We start from the raw sequence: 21955 nt of genomic DNA, 5'->3' as shown, positions 1-21955 counted from the left end.
GTTGCTGACCCTACCCGTGTCTGCTAGACCCTAAATTTGAGATCTCCCCTACTGTTTCTGTTTTGTATGGCCTTCAAAGGGTAATATGCTTTCGTTATGACGAGGGTAGTAGGCACAGTGAAAGAGGATAACTATCATGTTCTACTTCTGCATATTCTAATATTTGCAATCAGTAATTTAATTAAATATGATTAAACACCTACCTTATGCTGTAACTGTTTAAAGCTATGTATGTATACTCGCGACCAATGACAAAGTTTCATCTGCCATTGTTTGCATATTATGTCATTGTCACTGGAACTTATTCATTGCTCGCAATATACAAAGATAAAAAAGATCCCGACGAATTGAGAACCTCCTCCTTTTTTTGAAGTCGGTTAAAAAATATTGGTTTGCGCCAAATTGTTGCCATTTTTTCTTCTTAACTTTGTTGTTGTGACAAGGTTTTCACAAAAAGAATATCGAAAACTAACGCCAAATTACTACGTTCTCCAAAAATGGCCCGTGTTGGGCGCCAATATATTTTTTACTTCTATTTAGGGTGATACAGTCATATTGTTTCTAAATAAATAAACCAATAACATAAAACTTAACTCTAACAGTTATAATTATTACGGGAATGTTTCCCGAAAAGTACAATTTTGTAAATTGGCACCCAACTAGGGTCTCCAATATTTTCAAAACTACTATCTGATTTTTAATTGGAAAGAATTCTGACATTTTATAAGTGATGCTACTAAAAAAGTTCTTTACCGAAAAAATGAAAAATTGCGATCCATTTCTGGGCAATAATTTTTTCTTAATATTTTTATACAAAAAGATAAATCTAAATATTTACTTGCTCAAGTAAACTAATACAAAAATAACAAATATTTCAATATAATAGCTGTTCCCGCGAGCTTCGCTTCGCCTTAATAAGTTTTCCCGTGGGAATTCCGCGATAAAAAGTAACATATGTGTTAATCCAGGGTGTCAGCTAACTTCATTCCAAATTTCATTAAAATCGGTTCAGCCGTTTTGACGTGAAGAAATAACAAACATACACACATACATACATACATACATACATACACATATACACTTACAAACTTTCGCATTTATAATATGAAGTAGGATCACGACTCACGACCCATGTATCGAATTAATTTTAATTGCTTTATTTTATTCTATAGCATGGCATCACTTCCTACTAAATTCAGGGATAATAAACCTTTTTAATCAATTTCAAAAATTGGTGTGGGCTCAAGTGAAGGGGCATGTCGCAAGACACAACACAACCTACAAAATGGCGGAAGTTAAAAAACTACTACTAGAAGGTATAAAAAATGTTACTCCTGAGAAATGGCAAGCATGCATCAGCCACACAATAAAAGAGGAAGATAAGATGTGCACTCTCGACGATTTTATCGACAGAGTTACAGAATCTGTAATAATTAAAGTCAGCGATGCTGATGATGAAGATACTGATGATGATGATGATAATAGTGATGATTAGGTAGAGATTTTAATAAACAAATCCATCATCATCCATCCATCGTCATACCTATAGCAGTTCACTGCTGGACGTATTCCCTCCCAAAGCACGCCACTGGATTGGACAGACTCTGCAGCTGGGTAGAAACAACTTCCAATCAGAGGTCAATAGAAGAATACAATTGGGCTGGGCAGCATTTGGCAAACTTCGTCAAGTCTTCTCGTCGCCCATACCATACCACAAAGTCTCAAGACGAAAGTCTTTGATCAGTGTGTCCTACCGGTTATGACCTATGGGGCTAAAACGTGGACACTTACTGTGGGACTGGTTCACAAACTGAAGGTCACTCAGCGAGCTATGGAAAGAGCTATGCTTGGAGCTATGCTTGAAAGATCGCATCCGGAACGAAGTAATCTGACAGAGAACTACAGTCACCGACATAGCTCACCGAGTTAGTAAGCTTAAGTGGCAATGGGCTGGTCGCATCTGTCGAAGAACCGATGACCGATGGGGTAAACGTGTTCTGCTGTCTTACTCCCAGCGATGAGTCGCTGACACAATTTCACCTGTATCGCTAATTTGGTACCACCACCGCACATTTTAGACTCACAGTTTGCTGTGACGACACGCAAGCCAGTCAGTGCACACAATACAATTTTATAGAGCGACATCTCTTTTTTTTACCTCTATTCAAATACGAACGCAACATCGCCCTGACATCGGCGCGGCTACCGTTTCAAAAATAATTACTAGTTGTTTTTAGATATATTTTCTACGACAGCGATAATTATATAAGATAATTGAGATTATCTTTAATTGTATTTTTCACTGTTTGTAATATATTTAGGTAGGTACGGTAATTATTTCTCACCGTAGGTAAATCCCCTTTTAATTTGGAGCGCCGCACTTAATAAAATGGATACAGGGACTAAAAAAAATATATTAAGAAAATATTTATTTATATATTTATTTATTTGTGTATCTATCTTATCTTATTATTTATTCCACAAATTAGGATAAACTTGATAAATTTCAGTTCATAATCTACAGTATATAATTAGTATTAATTTAACTTTAATTGAGTACTTTTGTGTGCACCATTGTTTCGTAGTATATGAAGGAAAATTTGTAATTTGCCTTACTATTTAAGCATGTTAGTATATAAGCTGTTGTTGTTTACGCTGTAAATTTTCTTAATAAATAAAATAAAAATAAAAAAATAAAAAAAATATTATAGTCTCAGATGTCCAGACTCGTATTGAAAAAGTGCCCAGCCCAAAAAGGTTTGTGATCTCTGATTTGTCTAAAATTGATAACTGTCAGAATTCCGTAAGATTACTAATAACAGTGTAGGGGCGCCAATAATTTTTATTTATGAGACAGTTTTAGGGATTTGATAGTTTTAACATAAACCAAAAACGTGAGATCCTTATAACTAGTAATAATAGATTCACACCTAAATAATTTGTTATTTGTGTTGTTTGCTGAGCTCAAAATAAATTTACTTTGGTACTCTGAATTTTGTAAAAAATATTTTAAAGGAGTTTTTAAGTTATCCGTCTTTATACGGGTCACGTCACGAATATCACAAAAAAACAAATATTGGTAGACCCTGCCCTTATTACGTCAGACAAGGCTTGTTTGCCGACAGCTCCGAGATTAATAGCCTGTTTTGCTGACCCTCCTAAGTGACTTGCACATTCTGGACCAAACGACTACTTTGGCCCAAACTGGGTCTTACAACAGCAATTTTGGGCGCATATTTCATGATTTTCTGAGAGACCCTGCTAAGTTTATGTTAATTAAGTGAAACTAAATTAAGTACCTTGTCTTCGGCTTCTTCGGCCCGGCCTTCCGCCTCCAGGACTCGTTGTTCGAGCTCTGAGAGCTGTAACAAAGAAAATAAAACATTAGCTATTAACAGTTATAATAACACGAATGATTCAGTAATGTTCTTAAAAATAACTTAGCTCAAAATACCAGTGGCGCCATCTAGTGTCACATCAGAGAAACACTTGCGCTCAAACCAACGCCAGTAGTACTGCTCTGAAAACAGGAATCTTTGGAAACATGGTTTGCCAAGCTACCAACAAGTTACAGCGCCATCCAATAGATGGCGTCGGCGGCGCGCGCATACTTTATTGAACAATGCCACGTGGTCTGGCAGGGGTTGCGAAATATGGACGCCTATTTATTACGAAGGCTGTAGAAATACATTATTGTTATGTAACAGGGTGAATTTCCCGCGGCCAAAAATTGCGTGGCATCAATGAAATCGGTACTAAAAAACCAAGTTATAATTTTCTAATATTTTTTTCCGGTTAAGTGAAATAGTTATCTATGTGTAGCACTAAATATTTTATTAATAGGATTAATGGATATTTTTAAAAAAAATATTAAACCCCCAAATCTTTCATTGCCGTGTCTGTCCCCACGTAACCACGTTTTGTATTATTCTTCATTGATGAAAAAATATTGAGTATTGATAGTTAAACTTAGTTTCATTTGATACATTAATAGTTAAAGTATTGTCACGGAATACATTTATTGAAATATATAAAGAATATAACGAACGGTAAGTGAAAATTCATGTGTCCCAGAACTTCTGTTCATCGCCGTGTCCTAAACATGATCAAGGCTATTGTTTTACCTTTGAACTTGGGTGCCCCCCTCAGTGCGCTAATCGTTTCTTACAAGTGTCGCCTAACTGCTCGACGTGGAAGGAGGTACATCGGTGCCCGCGTTTTTGCGCTATAGTGAAAATCAGTAAAAATTTTGGGGACTGGACATTTTTTCTTTCATTGCCGTGGATAGATATAACTTCTATAAATTTTAGTTTGTCTTCTAGAGTAAGCATTCAAAAGAAAGCTTTTTGAAAATATTTACCTTATAAAGTGTTTATTTCTTCGAATAGTTAATACATTTTTAGTTATTTATATTTAATGCCTTGATTTTCATCGCCATGCTTTCATTTCCGTGGCTTCCGTGGCCAATATTTGCTATGGCAATGAAAAAAAAACCACGGCAATGAAAAAAATTTCATTGCCATGTCTTGTAAAATAATTTGTATTCATTGCCGTGGTTATGTTATTCATTTCCGTGGCCAGGTTATTCATTTCCGTGACTTATGTTTTCATCGCCGTGGTATGTATGATTAGGCAAAGTAACATATCTTTTACCTGTAATACAGGTAATACCGATCACTGACATTACCTACAGAACTAGTCAAATTACCTCTTTTTGCAGTGCGTTAAAACGGGTGCGTATCGCGATGTATAAAAACGAAATATATAATATTACATTAATAATAACAATCACAACATAATTATAATGAACTTTATGTATAAATAAGACCGGTGGTAGCTCAGTCGGGTAAGCGCCCGCTTCCCACTCCAATAATGCGGGTGCGAATTCCGGCGCTGACATGTACCAATGTGTTCCTTTGAATTTAAATACAATGTATACCATCGCTCTTACGGTGAAGGAAAACATCGTGAAGAACCCTGCATATCTACCTATAGATTTAGCACATCTAGATAATATGTGAACCCACCAACTCGCTGTGGACCAGCGTGGTGGGAAATGGTCCAAGCTTAGAAAGGCAGCAGCTTAGACCTTGGGGATATGCACATTGCACAAAGGTCCCATTCGAGAGAGCCAGGTGCAGGTACTTACACCTCCCACGGATAGTAGAATAGAATATAATAGAACATACATCTCTGCAGGAACTCATCTGGATGCTAAGTGGCCTTAATGCTGCTTGCAACGTGCAGGCCTCCGTATGAACTTGGGAAAGACAAAAGTCATGTAGAATGTTCACATAAAACCGGAGCCGGTGATCGTTCGTGAGACAACTATCGAAGTTGTGCAATAATATGACTACCTGAGACAGACTATTCGGCTAGGCAGAAGCAACTTCGACAAGGAGGCTGAAAGGCGCATCCAACAGTCATCAACCATTGCGCCCTGCCAGTTATGACATATGGTGCAGAGGGTTCTACCTTTTTTGGCCTAAGATTTATTTGCCTAATCTCGTATTGCATAGTAACGTTTGGTCAAAGTCTCGTTTCGCCGAAAATTGTATGGCATAAATCTCGTTTAGTAAAAAGTTATTTCGCATAATCTTATTTAGCCTAATAATGGTATGGTCAAATCTCAAATAGCCTAACAATACTATGGCATAGCTTATAAAAACTACTAATATTCATTCGTCTCCCTATATAGCGCAAACTGGTGCCTTGCATTAGGTATTTAATTTTCCGCTATGTGGGTAACGCTCCGCTTCTCTTCGCTGCGCTCCGCTTTGCTTCGACGAACATGTGCACCTAACACGCTCCTCCTCGCTTTGCTCGTCGCCGCACCTACCTTTAGGTTTCGATCCCATGGAGTTTAATGGCGATTGTAATAATTATAATGGTCATTTACTTTCGATATTTTGATCATTCAATATCGTGATTTTCGGGATGTAGGAGAAAAATACCACAATTTGTACATTTAAAACATACTGAATATAGTATTTATTAAGATAATATTAGGAGAAACAAGATTATACCAATATGAACAATTTGAGCAAACAAGACTTATATGTTTCAAGTTTGTGCCAAAAGAGTTTTAGACGAAACGAGTCTTATGCCACATAAGTCTTGGCAAAGTGATGATTCTACCAAAAAAGTTTAGACCTTACGAGTTATGCGAAATGAGTTTAGGATAATAAAGATTAGGCGAGATGAGAGGAACCCGGTGCAGAGACCTGGACACTGATGGTGGGACTGGTCCACCGATTTAAAGTCACTCAGCGTGCTATGGAGAGAGCTATACTTGGGGTTTCTCTAATGGATAGTATCAGAAAAGAAGTTATACGTCAGAGGACTAAGGTTACCAACTTCCGAATCCAGCCGGTAGTGGCTGGATTCGGAAGACCGAGGACCGAGTGTTGTGGCGCTCCTTGGGAGAGGCCTATGTCCAGCATTGGATGATTATAGGCTGATGATTACAAAATGTACATTTCATATTATTATACCCATTAAAATATACTATGATTTAGCATAAAGTTCATAAAATATTCTATCATATCACATAATGTGTGTTAAATTACACAACACCATCAAAACCTCTAGCACCACAACCTAAAGATTGGTGCGATGACGTGAAAAGCGAGGAGGAGCGGTTAAGTTAAGTTCAGCAAAAGCGAAGCGGGGCTACATGGGGAGACGCTCTATGTTTAGGTTTTGGTGCAAGGAGTTTTGACTGCGTTATTATTATTGGCGCTATGTAGAGAGACGCTTAGCTGACCAACATGTGCACCTAACCGCACCTATGTTTATATTTTGGTGCTAGGTGTTTTGCCTGGTGTTGTGTAATTCAGCACAGAGAATACATGTCATATTATAGTATATTTTATGAATTTTACATAAAATGAACAGTATACATATTGGGTATTATACCTTATAAAAATGTAGATGTTATATATAATATATATATGTATACATTAGTATATATTTAGGATTTATATGTATTGTATAGTATTTTGATATTAGTAGGTTTAGGGTCATATACCTATATATTTATTTACTTAGTTTTAGGGTTTAGGTATTATTTTATTTTAGGAACTCCACAATCATAATTATGTTTTGATCTTTTTTTTTCTTTTTTGCACACCCGTACTTTTTGATCCTTGTACCTCCTGCAGGTTGACTGGCAGAAAATGCTTTTAGCATTAAGTCCACCTAATTTTACATTATTACGATTGTAAATTGTGCAATAAAGTATAAATAAATAAAAAAATAGGTAAGGTTTATTATATGTTGTGAACGTTATTAGTGTGAAATGAAACATTTTGTTTTATACGTCGCAATACGGACCCCACAATGCTACTTAGAGAATTCCATACTATATTCTTATTTTTTTATACATACTGTCGTTCTTTCTTTCGTTCCAATATCTATGAAATATTTCTTCCATACATGCCTGTCTAAGTTTGCGTTTCCCTCACAGTCTTTTTTAAAAATTGCAGTGGATTGATTCTTTCATTTCCATTGTATACAGTTCTTTCATTGCCGTGGAAATTTTGTTTCATTGCCGTGGGCCTTTGTTTCATTGCCGTGGACGCTTGTTTCATTGCCGTGAACGCATGTTTCATCGCCGTGGCACGAAATTTTTAATCATCCGTATCTCGTTAAGTTTTTAACTTATCTGCTACCCATTTAGTAAGAACACTAACATTAACAAAAACTTTAATAAAAGCGTTTTTCTAATATAAAAAACCTTAAGATAAAAAAGTCCACGGAAATGAAGATTTTTTAGGACTTGTTGAAATCCACCCAACAGTGGTTTCGTTGCCACGGGAGGCGTATCAGGCTCTTAAAAGGGTGACTCTGTCTTGTTACTTTGTAACGTTATTGAAATGATATACCTGTATTACAAGCAGGAGGAAAGTGGATTTTAATGGCGTCGATATACATAGGTACTTAGTAGTGGCGAAGGCAGAATTTGTAATTTACAATGTGTTGAATAGACGTATTATTATTTATGACTGTATAGTATCATATACCTAAGGCTCCCGTGCTGGATTGTAGTTAAGTTCGACAATAATAGATAATTAAGTACTTACCTACTTATGTTTAATGTTACTCTATGTGCTGACATAAGTAATATATTTTATTCATATTATTTTTGGGACAAAGTGCAGCGGTGGTGAGGGTTCCAGGGTAGGTACCTTATATTCTGTTTACCGCTTTTTTGTGAATGGGAACTACAATTTTACTTCATTAAAAATTTATTAAAAGGATTTTACATAATAGCGTAACTCACTCGTAATAGAACCTGATTAACATGCTATTGGTACTGTGTACACAGTGCAGTAACTAATGCAATAATACTTTAAAACCTTAAAAAATTCATGACGAAAATACAAGTAAATTGCTGCTGCTAGTGCTTCTAACAATTCTTCACATTTTCTATAACTTACTATCTTCAAAAGAAACAAAAAGGAAATATCTCAATCTTAAAGAAAATATGAAAAGTTAAGTGCAAGTCTTGTTTCCGTCACACGAGGAATCTCACGATTTCACGAACAACGTATGAAATGCGATAAATCAAATAAAATGAATGCTTTTAAAGAAAAATCCGAGAAAGATTTCCTTTCATACGGCCCCAGTTAGTTTCAGTTTCTACCTCTTGGATTTCCGTAACATGTATTGAAGATGTAGGCAAACATTTCAGTAATCATTATGTTGATCTATGTGGTAGTCATAACGTTTAAACATCAAACTAATCGGCAACCTCGCTAAAACGGCAATAACAGCACCGAAGAAACGGATCCTCGAGTACAACCTAAAGAGGGCAATAAAAAAATCGGGACAAAGAGGTCGTTGCCCAGCAATCAAGGCTTTTGGCAACGCAAAGTGGAGCGGAATAGGAGAATTTTGATTTTAATTTTATATTGACGGCCAAACCGTATTGCATGTATTTTATAGTTTTGTTATGTATAGTATATAGCATGTATTGTATAGTTTTGATATGTAGGTATTGTATAGTATATCATGAATTAATATTATCTGTATAAGAACTAACCAATAAAATTAAGATAGTTTTAAGAACACTGTCACACATTAACACCAGGCAAAACAACAGCGATGACAAAAGGAGTGTGTGGCCACTGACAGGCGTCTGTTAAGTTCTCTGAAGACAGCTGACACTGGCCCTACCCTTCAAATGTTTGTTGCCATTATAATTGTAAGTGTGACTGTGTGAAACAAAGAAAAAAAAAAAAAAAAAAAAAACAAGAAATGCACAACTGGGGGTTTTTAGTCGGTTAAAGGCCGACACTACCTGGGTCCCCTTCCCAGGTGTCTGTGTAGATTTTCCTCCAGGAGTGCAAAAAAAAAAAAAATATATATTATTAATAATATATAGGTATATATATATAAAAGATAAAATATATATATTATAAGCTTCCACATTGAGTAGTGAGTAGTTAAAAGATGAAGACAAAAAACAACCAAACTCTCACAATATATTGATCTCTCAAAAAGGCACGGACAAAAAGTCTGTGGAGTGATAATAAAATCTTTAAAAAAAAAAAAAAAAAAAAAACATCAAACTAATTAAACTGGTTTAGATATTATTAATTTGGCGTTTCATGTAGGTAAATCGATAGATACATAGTAGGAACGCTTGAGTAAGATAATTAAGCCGTTTCATGTGTTACAAATTTGTTTCTTTTGAGAAAACAAATTTGGAATGTCATAGAACAAAAGTTTCCAAAATGAGTTGGCAGTTGGGCTTACAAATACCACAATTGCAACATCCTAAAAAGTGGTAACCACCAACAGTGGACCACTTTAGAATGAAGCTGCTTATAACTATATCTACGAGTATTTATTACACATTGATAGTCTTCCCCGGGTGACTGTCTAACTAACCCCACCTTATCCTAACTAATAATATTATAAATGCGAAAGTAACTGTGTCTGTCTGTCTGTCTGTTACTCTTTCACGCCAAAACTACTGAACGGATTTGAATGAAATTTGGTATACATACGGTCTAGACCCTAGGACAGAACATAGGCTACTTTTTATCCCGGAATTTCCACGGGAAAACTTTTTAAGGCGAAGCGAAGCGCGCGGGAACAGCTATTATACATATAAACTTATTTACTTACTAGCTGTTGCCCGCGAGCTTCGCTTCGCCTTAAAATTATTTTGCCGTGGACGACTCCCGAACTACCTACCCAATAACATGCCATGGTGGTATTAAATTAGATGTTAGCGTACAAGGGTCGCCTACTTCAGAAACTGAAATGACGTCAAAATACCCAATATATTGGAAGGACATGATCTCCAATTGTATCAATGGGATGTCATGTTGTAGATGATGGCTTGAAATTGTGTTTTTTCCCTATTTTTCCTTACAATGCCTTTGTTTGTTGGGACGAAATGTTTTATGAGGTTGATGTCAGATTATCGAAAACAAAGGGTGCTTTTGTGAGTAGTCGTCAGTGTGTAACGTTTGTAGACGGATTCTGAAGACAAATAATTTAAAATTCCCCTGATGCAGCAATAGTTTTTTTTACGTTTTCCCGATACAATATTTGCTTTAGTCACAGACTCAGTGCTTTGCAAAAGTCACCAAATATTTACAAAATTTGAGAAGCGAAGCTCTGCCAAGTATTCTTCGGTGCACTTTAATCAGGAGGCATCAGTCGGTTCGATGCAGTCGTTGAGTCCCACAGGCGGGTCGTCAAAAGAATACCGTCTACTTTGGGACGTTTGGTGCATTCAGTTTATGATGTAGGAAGGTAAAGGGTGGATTTGATTAGTGATCGTGCCGAATAGAAATAAAGGAAACACATTTATTTAGAACTGCACAAATACACCGCATACACAGAAATACTTTTAAAACTCCCAGCATGTACAGTTTACATGTTGATAAAGGGTAATAAAATAGTTAATTTGACATGTTAGGTTAAATTGCCAATACATTCGGTGTAAGGTTAATTTAATACCCAAAAGTTGAAGATTTTTTACATGGTATATAGCAAGTGTCCTTAGTATATTATTTTAGATAACTAGCTATTAGGTAATTTCTTATGGTACATTTTCTGTACCCTTTTATATAAAAAAACAATTAGGTAAATAGCCTAAAATAATTTCGAGGTTCATTCAAATACCACTACTAAGAAAGGTCACCCTTAAATAAAATATCTCTACCGCAATTTCAAATATTTGTCTCATAACTGAATCGAATGCGTTTAAAGTTTCAGTGGAGGAAACCAAATCATCTCTACGTCGTATACAAATATTGTAGAGGCTTCTGAGGAGCTGGAATCACGGGACCTCCCCTCGGTGGAGTTAAACCAAGAGCTCTCTGTTTCTAGCTCCAATTTTCTGCATGAGGGCCGCAGCGAAACTAGACTGTTCCCAATTTTAGGAATAAGTCTGCCCGGACTCTATATTTGGCCTTTTATAAATGGAGGAAGTAGGTTAAATCGATTCAAGTTTTAAACTTTATTTATGTTATTTCCTTTTTGGCTTTGTAAAAGAAAATGGTGGTAGAAAAGTAACGTTTATAGTTTGTGGTACCTACCTGTTATTATCTGCACAGATTCACATACAAAGCTAAAAATTTTCAAATAAATATTGCCAAAAACATGCGTGATATCTTACAAAACAAATTAATGTTACTTTACTGCTGCAAAAACCATATTAAAAGACATAAAATTACACCAAAGCATTTTCTTGTTTAATTTTCACTGGAATTTATCTGTGCCGAAATACACATTAGCACAATGGCTAGCAGCGCGTTGGTCAGTAAGTATTTCCTCTTTTACCGCAACTATTCACAAAAAATTTGAAAGGGTCCAAAGCCGAATTCCCTACAGGGTCCGCCCAATTTTCCAGTGGACTTATCTAAAGCATCGGGTTGAAAATAACGCTTTGAGGTTCTGTTCTGAACTAACCATTTCTACCTTTTAAGTGAAGTTAGAAATTTAGGTACGGGCCACCCCAAATGTGTTTGAAGTTTGACACAGGAGAGTAGGCACTACTTGCGGCCGTTATTCTCTGATATGGAAAATTATGTTATTTAATATACTTACTCGTAGAACCCTATTTATGTGACTTACAGGAAAAGTGTCGTAAAACAAAAAAAAGACTCATGGAAAGAGTTTGAACTTAACAAAACCCTCAATAGCAAGTTATATGAATACGGGGGCAAAAAAAGAAATTATAATAGGGATGACAAGTGCACGGTAAGTTGGTAACGTACATCGTAACTTGCATTAAACACGGCGATGCATGTATTAAGGTGGAATTTCAATCTATTAGTTACCGTTTCTCATCTACGTAGATAAACAAACCAATGCTGCGGCGTCAGTTCATCTGAACCCCAAAACAATAGCGGGTTAACTCGCATAAATGTCAAAACACCTTGACAGTGGACGCCGGCTCACGGGGGCCATTCCACTATAATTCAGTCAGTTGCCTCGTCCCTGGGGGACTGTCGCGTTAATTGTGATAATGCAATTATCGCCTTTGAACCTGCAACACGCTGCAGTCGTTACTGAGCGAGTCATTCTGTTTGTTGTCACATTTAAATATTTTGTGTGGGTACCCCACTTCAATTCACGGAATATGACCAAAAATTGAGACAAAATGTTATCAATAGCTGCTTAAATCAATAGCAACGTATTGAGGACGGAAGCATACGTTGGATTTATGAATGTTTATCTGCTGTTGTCTGATTTACAGCTGAGGTACCTACATTCGTTATTTAAGTATAAAAAGGGTACTTACAGGAAAATTTTAAAAGTAACGCAGATGAAACATTTAAAAAACTCATCACTTTCAGTAGGTCTTATTGGATAATACTATCTTCATCATCCTACCCTGGCTAGCTATAATTTTCAAGCAAAAGGATCTGCCTTAACAAGTTTTACTATTCAAAATAAGGTTTCCAGTAAAACGAGGTTAATGGCACTTGAGAGTTCCTAATTGTTTTTCTGCTGAAGGAAGAAGCTGCTGAAGTAATAACTCTGAAGTGTCTCATCAATCATCGCGCGCAAACTTCTTAATCTAATCTGTCTTCATCCAAATCGTGTTAGCAACGTTATAATTACTATTTACCAAACATTTTGCATAACATCGGATAAGTATTTTGTTACGTATACACACTATTAAACAATTTAAACCATGTTAAACGTAACAGACTAAGAAAAAAAGTGTAAGTTTCTAAGTGTTTTATGTCCATAGCAATGTAATTTTGAAGTAGAAGACGTCCGCTCGCGCCGGCGGCCACGCAACGAATGGACCCACTTACGGGCGGACGACGGGCTCGCTCAAATATTTACCAACTACCCGCCAACGCGCATTACGACGATTCAAATGTACCACTTTATTACCGGCTCCAACTGGATTATACCGGATTATGGCTTATAGAAGTCTTTTATTGCCCCCTATGTGGCGCGGGATGCAGTAAAAATGATTTTGCTTACGCAACAATGTCTGTTTATTGGGAGTAACCGAGGAAATAATGGATTGGATTGTTCTGTTACAAACTAGTTTGATGCAGTGTTGCTGGGGAAATTGTAAAGGTTTTGTGGTTTAGTGAAATTGAGTATCGGATACCTATTTTAACTCATAAATATTATTAAACAGGACAGATTTGAAATTGCATTTTTGAAAGCTAACCAATATTTTACCCAACTAGCAATAACATCTGGACTGTTAGGTCAAAAAAAACCTGAAAAGAACTTCAAATGATAAAATCATCTTACTTAACAAATATTACTTTTCTTATGGTGGCACAAAACCAGAGATTACGAAAGAATAGCGCGGCATAAGTTCCGAACTAACTTTATGATGGAAGGAGCAACTCCACTGCATGAAAGTCGCGTTAGAGAATGGCTTCGGGAGGAATAAAAGCTGTAAAAAAGTATGAAAAACTAGTAAAAAGTATTAAACTTCCGAACTGTCACAAACATTATCACAGGTGCGCAGTTTTCTTCCTCTAAGTCATGTATAAGTAGTGATTCCGCGGAGTTTCCAGCCAGTTTTAGTAGGAGTTAGGTATTTCAGAATGTTTGATCAGCCATAACAAACTCTTTATTATGTATTGTATAGAAAAATAATATGTTTGCAACAACCGGGTGAAATAAAATTGATACTTACTGTCACGTCTGAGTGTATGTATAATTATTTATTTCTTTGACTAAAGTTTGTTTTTTAATTTCAGATACTAAATTGACAGATTCTGAACAGTTCATCAACATCAACAGTCAATTGTTCCGCGATGTGACGTATCGTTCTATTGGCGGGACAATCGATTGTTGATGAACCGTTCAGAATCTGTCCATTAAGTATCGGAGATTTAAAAAAATACAATATTGCCTACACTTAATACGTCGATGATATTAGTATTGTCTTGTAATAACTTTCTCTGGACGATTTAGGTCAGAGGTTAGACTACCCTTAAGTATACTGAAAGTTTTTTGATACTATCTAGGGGTTGACATGCCACACCCAGACAAAAACTCGTATTAGTTAAATAATATAAGCACAAACAATTAAAAGATCTAGACTAGACTGGAGCGCTTTGTGTCGCGTCTAATTGCGTCATTACAGCGGGGGTCACGGGTTCAAATCCCAGCTGAGACAATTCCGTGTGAAGCCAGCTTAAACACTGTTTGCTTTGCTAGCTTTCATTAAGGACAGGTGAGGGAAATGTACTCACAGAGCTTCTTTGATTACAGGAATTCCCTTGAAATTACTTTGTTCAAGTTGCTTTGGTAGGTACTTGTTCTATTTTCAAAATAAAATATTCTATTATAAAGCCCGTGATCTATATTTAATTATTGAAGTAAAGTTAACAGATTTTCTATTAAATCCGTAAGAAACCAATCATTACAACGCATTGAAGTAAAAGTCCAAGCTAAAAAAAAACATTAACAGAACCCCGTCCCTACAACCGGCACAATAAACAACGATGCTTAAAAATGGAATGCGAAAAAACAAAAAACGACACAGACAATTATTTAAACAGCACTTTCAGGGAAAAGCCTGAAAAAGGAAACGATATCTGTTGTCCTGAATAAATTGTCGCGGTTCAGTTCCTGGGGGGAGTGGATGGTAAAAAGTCTCAAAAACCCGCTCCTACTGCACTGAAATGTCGCGAGAACTGTCCTAACTGATCATGGAAGTATCGGTTGGAACTCTTTGACCACTGGACCAGTGAGTACTATGCTTACATTCTTTGGTGATCTTGATCGACAGTAAAATTGTTACTGTCTGATGAGTACATGATTTGGGTTATTCAAATTACCCTTCTGGAAAAAGCCGAGTTCTCAGGATAGTGGAACAGTGAACCATTTCAGTGTGATTTAAGCGACTTATCACAAATATCAAGATATGCCTGTAAAAAGCAAGTTAAACCTGGTTTTAACCTTATGTGTTAATTCAGAATGCAATAAGTTAGATATAATAGTTTGCGGTATTAACCAAAACATATGTAGGTACTAATCTTCGTAACTTCTAATCAACACCGGTGATCAGTTGGAAAAGTCTGGTAAAAAATACCAACATTTGGATAACATATGCGCACTGTCCCCAGTTGGTGCCGGACGCGGATTTACGAACGTTAATCTGGATTTCTGTTGTTCCACATGTGCATTTTGTAACTACGCTGCCGGGCTGCGCTCTAAAGCATTATCGTACGATGGCTTGTGTCAACTTGAAAAGCAAAATTGCATGAGGGAAATTCAAGCTCTTAATTTTTAAGCTTCATTTCCTTTGTAAGTATGAGTAATACCTTAATATGCAAGAACAATGCAGCTTTCTGCGTGAAATACTCAAGTCATGAAGGCTCTATACCTGAAACATAACTCTACTTTTACTCACCCGATTAAGCTCAAGTTACGCTGTTACACAACTTAGCCTCTTACACCGGAGGCGAACAGCCGTATAAAACTGGCTGTTTTAACTTAAAGACCTAAGAAGGTATATATTTCCTTTAAAATGGACTTTAAACGAAATCGCCAGGAAAGCGCTTTGTTAAATGCCACTTAAGAGCAAAGTCAGCTTCAAAAGTAGGTAGGTATTCGCTATTACCCGACTAAAGTGTATAGGTATGTGGATTCGTATCAAATTAAGAACGTATCGATGAGTTTTGAAAGCGGTTGCATCATAATATTATGTGTCTGAAATGAAACGATATAGGTGCCAAACAGGTATTACATCTAGATTATTTCAAGATTCTCCCTCAAACAATAACGATTGGATTATGAATGAACCTAAACTTTCGTGGAAATTGTTATCATCTAGGCCGACAACTGTGATGGATGGCGACCATTTCGCTGATTGGCGGTTTGGGTTCAACCTCGTCTGACATATTATTCGTTCTAAATTTTCGTTAAATGAATTGACCTCTAAGTTAGGCGGACCCTAGACCTACAATAATATTGTGCAAAATATTTATTGTGCAATAAGTTATTAATCCAAATGACGTTTGTTTGCGCAATCTTCAATATTAACACTAGCCGATGAATTATATATTGCACAATTGTCAATACTCGTATTGCGCAATATAATTGATCGCCTAGGGGGGGCCGCCTTATAATAATTATTATATGGTCTTACAGCAGCTACTTTCACATACGGAGAAGAATGCGGTTTTTACCTTTTCTGCACTAATACATAATACGTATTGTATTTACCCTTATATTTTAATGATCTTTAACGAAAAAAGTCAAATATCGGTTTGTTTTTTTTCTCACCCTACAAGGCTTAAAACCAAACAGATAATACTTAAAGAGTACATACAGTTATGATATTTGACGGACAGCTTTTTGATTCCCCTACCTGCACTTGACAGTCTATCTGTCCACCATATTGGTATTTTTGGAGGGAACTGCAAATAAAACCAATTAATCCAGAACTACTGGTTTAAATTGAAACTCGAACAAAGGGTTTCCCAGTGGCGGATTTTTGAATTCGCACGTTTTAAATGTAGAGACAGGTGTTGGATTTCTTTTTTACTTTTTTAACGAGCCTTTTGGTAGCAGTACCTAGGTAGTTTCACCACCTATTGTTTTTTTTACATCCGAATGAATAATACCACTGATATAAATGAGGTGTATGTATCTATATGTCCGCTATCAGTTTCTTAAGAATAATTTCATTTTTATTTTACAACTATTCTATTGTATTCTCTTCGGTTAATGCTTGCACCTGGCTCTCTCGAATTTAACCTTTGTGCATATACCTAAGGTCTAAATGGCCTTCTTAAGCTTTGACCAATTTCCACCAGGCTTTACACATCTAGATGTTCTAGGTAATTCTAGATTTACACAAATTGGTCTAAATTCATATTAATAATTTCTAAAGAATTAATTTTCACTAGGTTCCTCCCTAGGTTCATTAAACGATGACGTATATTCTATCTATCCCTACTGTCCTAGTGCTGCTAGTAGAATTGCATGCAGCTCTATGCAAGCAATTTGAGCCATGCTTCAAACGCGCCTTGAAATTGCTGTGACCGGCCATTCATCACTCCCGCTCCGAAGCTATTTCAACTACGCTCTGCCGAGATATGCTGCCCTGGTAGCGTGAGTGGGTTGCTTGTAGTTTTAAATAACATTAAGTACTATGTATCGTAATAAAACCAGATCCACGGGGATATGGATGATCAAACTAAAGAGTAAAATTAAAAAAAAAAAACCTTGACAAAAGAAAATCTTAAAAATCCTTCGATCATAAAACTAACAAATACTGTACTTAATTACGGTACAACCGAGTCCGCGTTGTCATATTACACAAACGACAATGTTCCTAGGTACATAGGTACAAATTATATGAAATGTCAGTTGAGACCAATAATGCAGCATAAATAGTAGAGTACCCCATAAGTACCTCATCGCAGTCAATGAATATTCATAATAGCTCCATGATTGAAAGTCTGTATGTAGGTATGCAAATGGAATTCCCCTACGGATTGGAACTATTCAACTCAACACACATGAAATCAGACATAATAACTAGAAATCTAATTATGAAGACTACATGATGAAGCGCCGTATAACGGATAGCAAAAGTTGTTCAGAATGATATGCTATGATTGCTATGTGAGCCTATTTTGGACTACAATACTCTCGTGACTATCGTGACTACCTAGTACAGTACCTCAATTAAGAAAATCCCTCGTGTATGAATTAATAAAGTGTATTTTTTTTTGCATAAAAACACGGCAAGGAATTGGATTTGAAGCTGAAAATCGTTTGAAATCCTCGTGTACATCAAATGAATTCTATTGCAGCCGCACAGCGCTCTCACCGCACCGCTCCAAGCGACATCTCTGCATGATTGATGCTACTGTTCAGGGGGTTACTCTATATTGACAAAAACAAACAAACGAGAGTTGTCGTGCAATCGGCATGTTTAATACAGCGAGATAGAGTCGTGGTTCGCACAGCAGCGTTCCGAAACTTTGTTTTTCGTAATTATAGAGCAGTGTTTTTCAACCTTTTTCATGATGCGACCCCCCTGGTATAAAAAAAAAATTCGCGACCCCCTTAACCCTTCGTTTTTTTTTATCATGTAAGTATGTGTTTGTATTAGGGTGGGCCAACCAAAGTATCCTATGTAAAATATAATTCAATTCTTTTATTATTAACAGCCTCCGGATTCGCTTTGAAAAATCTGAAAAAAGTGAATTTAGAGGAAAAAGTTAATTTTGAAAGCCAATAACTAAATAAAGTTAATATTTCTTATTATTTTCTGCACTCATCGGAAGTAAACATGACCTATTGACTAGAATCAATCCAAAAACCTTCTCTAATTTGATAATTTACGGCGCTTGCCTGATAAGGGGGAAGTAGGTGCCGATTGCACTTAGCGCGTCATTTTTACTCATCAGTCACGATGCCGCTAACTAAGACAGAATAGGAGTTTTAATTGAATAGGATTGCACTCAAAATGCAAAAATGTGTCCTTTTTTATTGAAATCTGTGATACCTTTCAAAGGCAATTATTTCCAACTTAAGTATAAAGAAATTATGAGTAAACTAGCTATTCGCCTTAAAAAGTTTTCCCGTAGGAATATCGCTATAAAAAGTTTTCCCGTAGGAATATCGCGATAAAAAGTATGATTTCAAGAATTTTTTATTGGTTGTGACCGGAAAAATCTTATAAATACTGAAAAAGGCACCTATTGTTTTCCATTTTTTTTTACATAAAAGAGTAAACGATATGCTGAAAACCATCTTAAGTGCAAAAAACTACCCTGAAATACCAAAGAATCTTGAAGGATATCAAGGGCTGTGGGGCTGCTAGGCTGATCGGAAATCGGAAAACTGCTTGAAAACTGATAGAAAGAAAAGTTTCAGCCAATTCCATCAAAATTACCCGATTTGACTGCACAAGTTCTCAGCTACAACAAAAAATATCTATATAAATTTGCTGATGATTTAGCCACAACTCACCATTTCGCATGCCAGATACCTAGTTGACTGGGGGTAATTTTGTATTTTTCTTGTGTATGTAACAACGAAATATTTTCCTGGAAAACTACAGATTTTGGCCAGATTTAGTAGAATTTTGCTGCAAAAATCCATCCTACTTGCATTGATACAGCAAAATGCTTATGATCGCTGATCTATGTATTAAATAAATATAAAATATCTTTATTGTTTTTTTTTCTAAAGCACCAAGTTTTTTTCGACCTCTGGCGACCCCCCTACAGAGGCTTCGCGACCCCCCGGGGGGTCGCGACCCACAGGTTGAAAAACACTGTTATAGAGTAACCCCCCTGTGCCAGGGTTGTCACACGCATAAGCATACGAAATTAATGGTAGGTATGTAGCAGTTTTTTGGGTAACAGATTATGTGGGTGAGTGTGTTTTTTGTGATGTAAGTGGTACTTGAAATGAGAAATGGGTTCAATTGATACATAGTAATGTTTCCTCTACATGCCTAACATAGTATGCTGAAAAATTGTAAGTTACTATTAGGGAGCCAATAGATAGATATTCTTTAGAATAGCGACAGATTTTCAATATAGCGCTTTGAATTTAATATTATTATCGAAGTGGCAATGTTCCGTGCACAAGCATTCCAAAACAAATGAACAACTCTGCTCCACCGATAGATTTCAAAATCTGCCAACATCCTTCTATGAATTTCGATTACAATCAAGAAGGCTTCGATTGAAGGCATCCTCAATATGTGCACTTTACACCGTCTCGTCGCGATGACGAAGCGGTTCCACGTAAATTACTGAAGAGATTTTCAGAGGTTCAGCGTTGCGAGGGAACGCTGAAATTCAGTGAATTCGTCAGAAGGGTCACTGTACATCACGAAAAGCGACAATTCGGAGCATTGCCGCGCGAGCCACGACTCTATCTCGTTGTAATAAACTTGCCGATTGCTCGGCAGCACTTTTTCGTTTGTGTTTCGTCAGTATAGAGTAACCCTACAGGTACCCTCCTGAAAGTGCCGCCCGGTGACCCCTTTCGGTTTAGTTAACACACTGATTTAATGGAAGTACATAATGGATATTAGATAGTGGAGGAAATTGAAGGATATTAGGTATTTATTATAGAGAAAATCTAATGCATAGATATAAGTGTTGTTATAATATTTCAGTTTATGAAGCCAAATCAATTCCCAAATTAGGTATAAAAGGGAAAGTTTGTGTGTTAATGGATGGATGCATGTTTGATGCTCTATCACGGAAAAAGGCTGGATACATTTTGAGGAAATTTGGTATGTTACATAGTAAACTGACATTCCGGGTTAACACATAGTCTACTTTATATGTACTAGCTACTAATATTTGTATCTACTAGCTACTTGAAGCTACACCCTAGATTATAGACTAGTTTTATCCCGGTGTTTTCACGGTTTTATTAAAGCAAAGTGTAGCTTACGGGTAACGGCTAGTAAAATATGAAATAATTAATTACCCTACGGAGGATGGTAAAAATGTAACGAATTAGTCTGAAAGTAGGGCAGGGTGGCAACACTGTGCGCTCTCTTTGCATAATACATTTATTTATTCTCAAACAGCCCACTTTAAAAATATAAAACGAGAAAAGGTTTACATTATGTAAATGTCCAGTTGTTCACGGTAAAGATTTAATATTAAAAATCTTTCGCTAACGTTAGCTTAATGTTTTATTTTGCATATTATTTCATCAAAGGAAAACTTTTTTTTTTAAATAACTTTTTTCTTGCTCTTGCTATTCATGAGTTGTTAGGAATCCTAACTAATAATATAAATGCGAAAGATACTGTGTCTGTCTGTCTGTCTGTTACTCTTTCATGCCAAAACTACTGAACGGATTTGAATGAAATTTTGCTATACATATGGTCTAGACCCTGAGAAAGAACATAGGCTACTTTTTATTTCGGAATTCCCACGGGAAAACTTTTTAAGGCGAAGCGAAGCTTGCGGGGACAGCTAGTACTTAATAATACACTCACGGGCAATGAAAAGGTTCCACTGAGAAAAGCACCAAATTACTTCTAAACGGAAAAGGCTAGCTTAATGCCGTCTTCTGCAACATTGAGGTACATTTATCAGAGCATCAGGATATTACCAACTAAAATCGGTAATATTTTGTTCCAATTTTAAAATTAAATCTTTGAAAAAATTGGGGACGTTTGTTGTCGCAATTTTGTGAGTGGAACTTTTTCATTGCCCTGCAGTGTAATTTTAGCACATGTTTATGAATATGTGTGTGTTTAACCGTGTCCACGAAGCTCTGATAAGACTGTGTTCATTGTGTTTATTTTTACAGGCATCTTTTTACATTTTTTACATATTTATTTAACATGGATTTTCTTCATGGTTTCAGCTTCGTAAATAGCTATATACTCTTGTACCTGTCCTGGCGCGAGGCGGTTTGTAAGTTTGACAAGGTACAAAAGTGTATAATACTTACGAAGCTGTCTAAATACGTACAAAGTTTTTCAAGAAATGTCGCGTCA

The 21955-nt window shown here is 36.3% G+C and overlaps 1 protein-coding gene across 1 annotated transcript in view; it reads right to left on the bottom strand.

Moving 5' to 3' along the window:
- Positions 1-21955, bottom strand: part of LOC105390498 (uncharacterized protein CG43867) — a 96484-nt gene that overhangs the window by 52916 nt on the left and 21613 nt on the right. The window contains exon 2 of the mRNA XM_048627201.1: positions 3300-3362. Coding sequence (XP_048483158.1) covers positions 3300-3362 — 63 coding nt within the window. The remainder of the gene's footprint in view (positions 1-3299; positions 3363-21955) is intronic.

Source organism: Plutella xylostella, chromosome 18 (assembly GCF_932276165.1).
Source record: "Plutella xylostella chromosome 18, ilPluXylo3.1, whole genome shotgun sequence".
Taxonomy (NCBI): domain Eukaryota; kingdom Metazoa; phylum Arthropoda; class Insecta; order Lepidoptera; family Plutellidae; genus Plutella; species Plutella xylostella.
The sequence above is the reverse complement of the archived record's forward strand: the minus strand, read 5'-3'. Positions and strand labels throughout refer to the sequence as shown.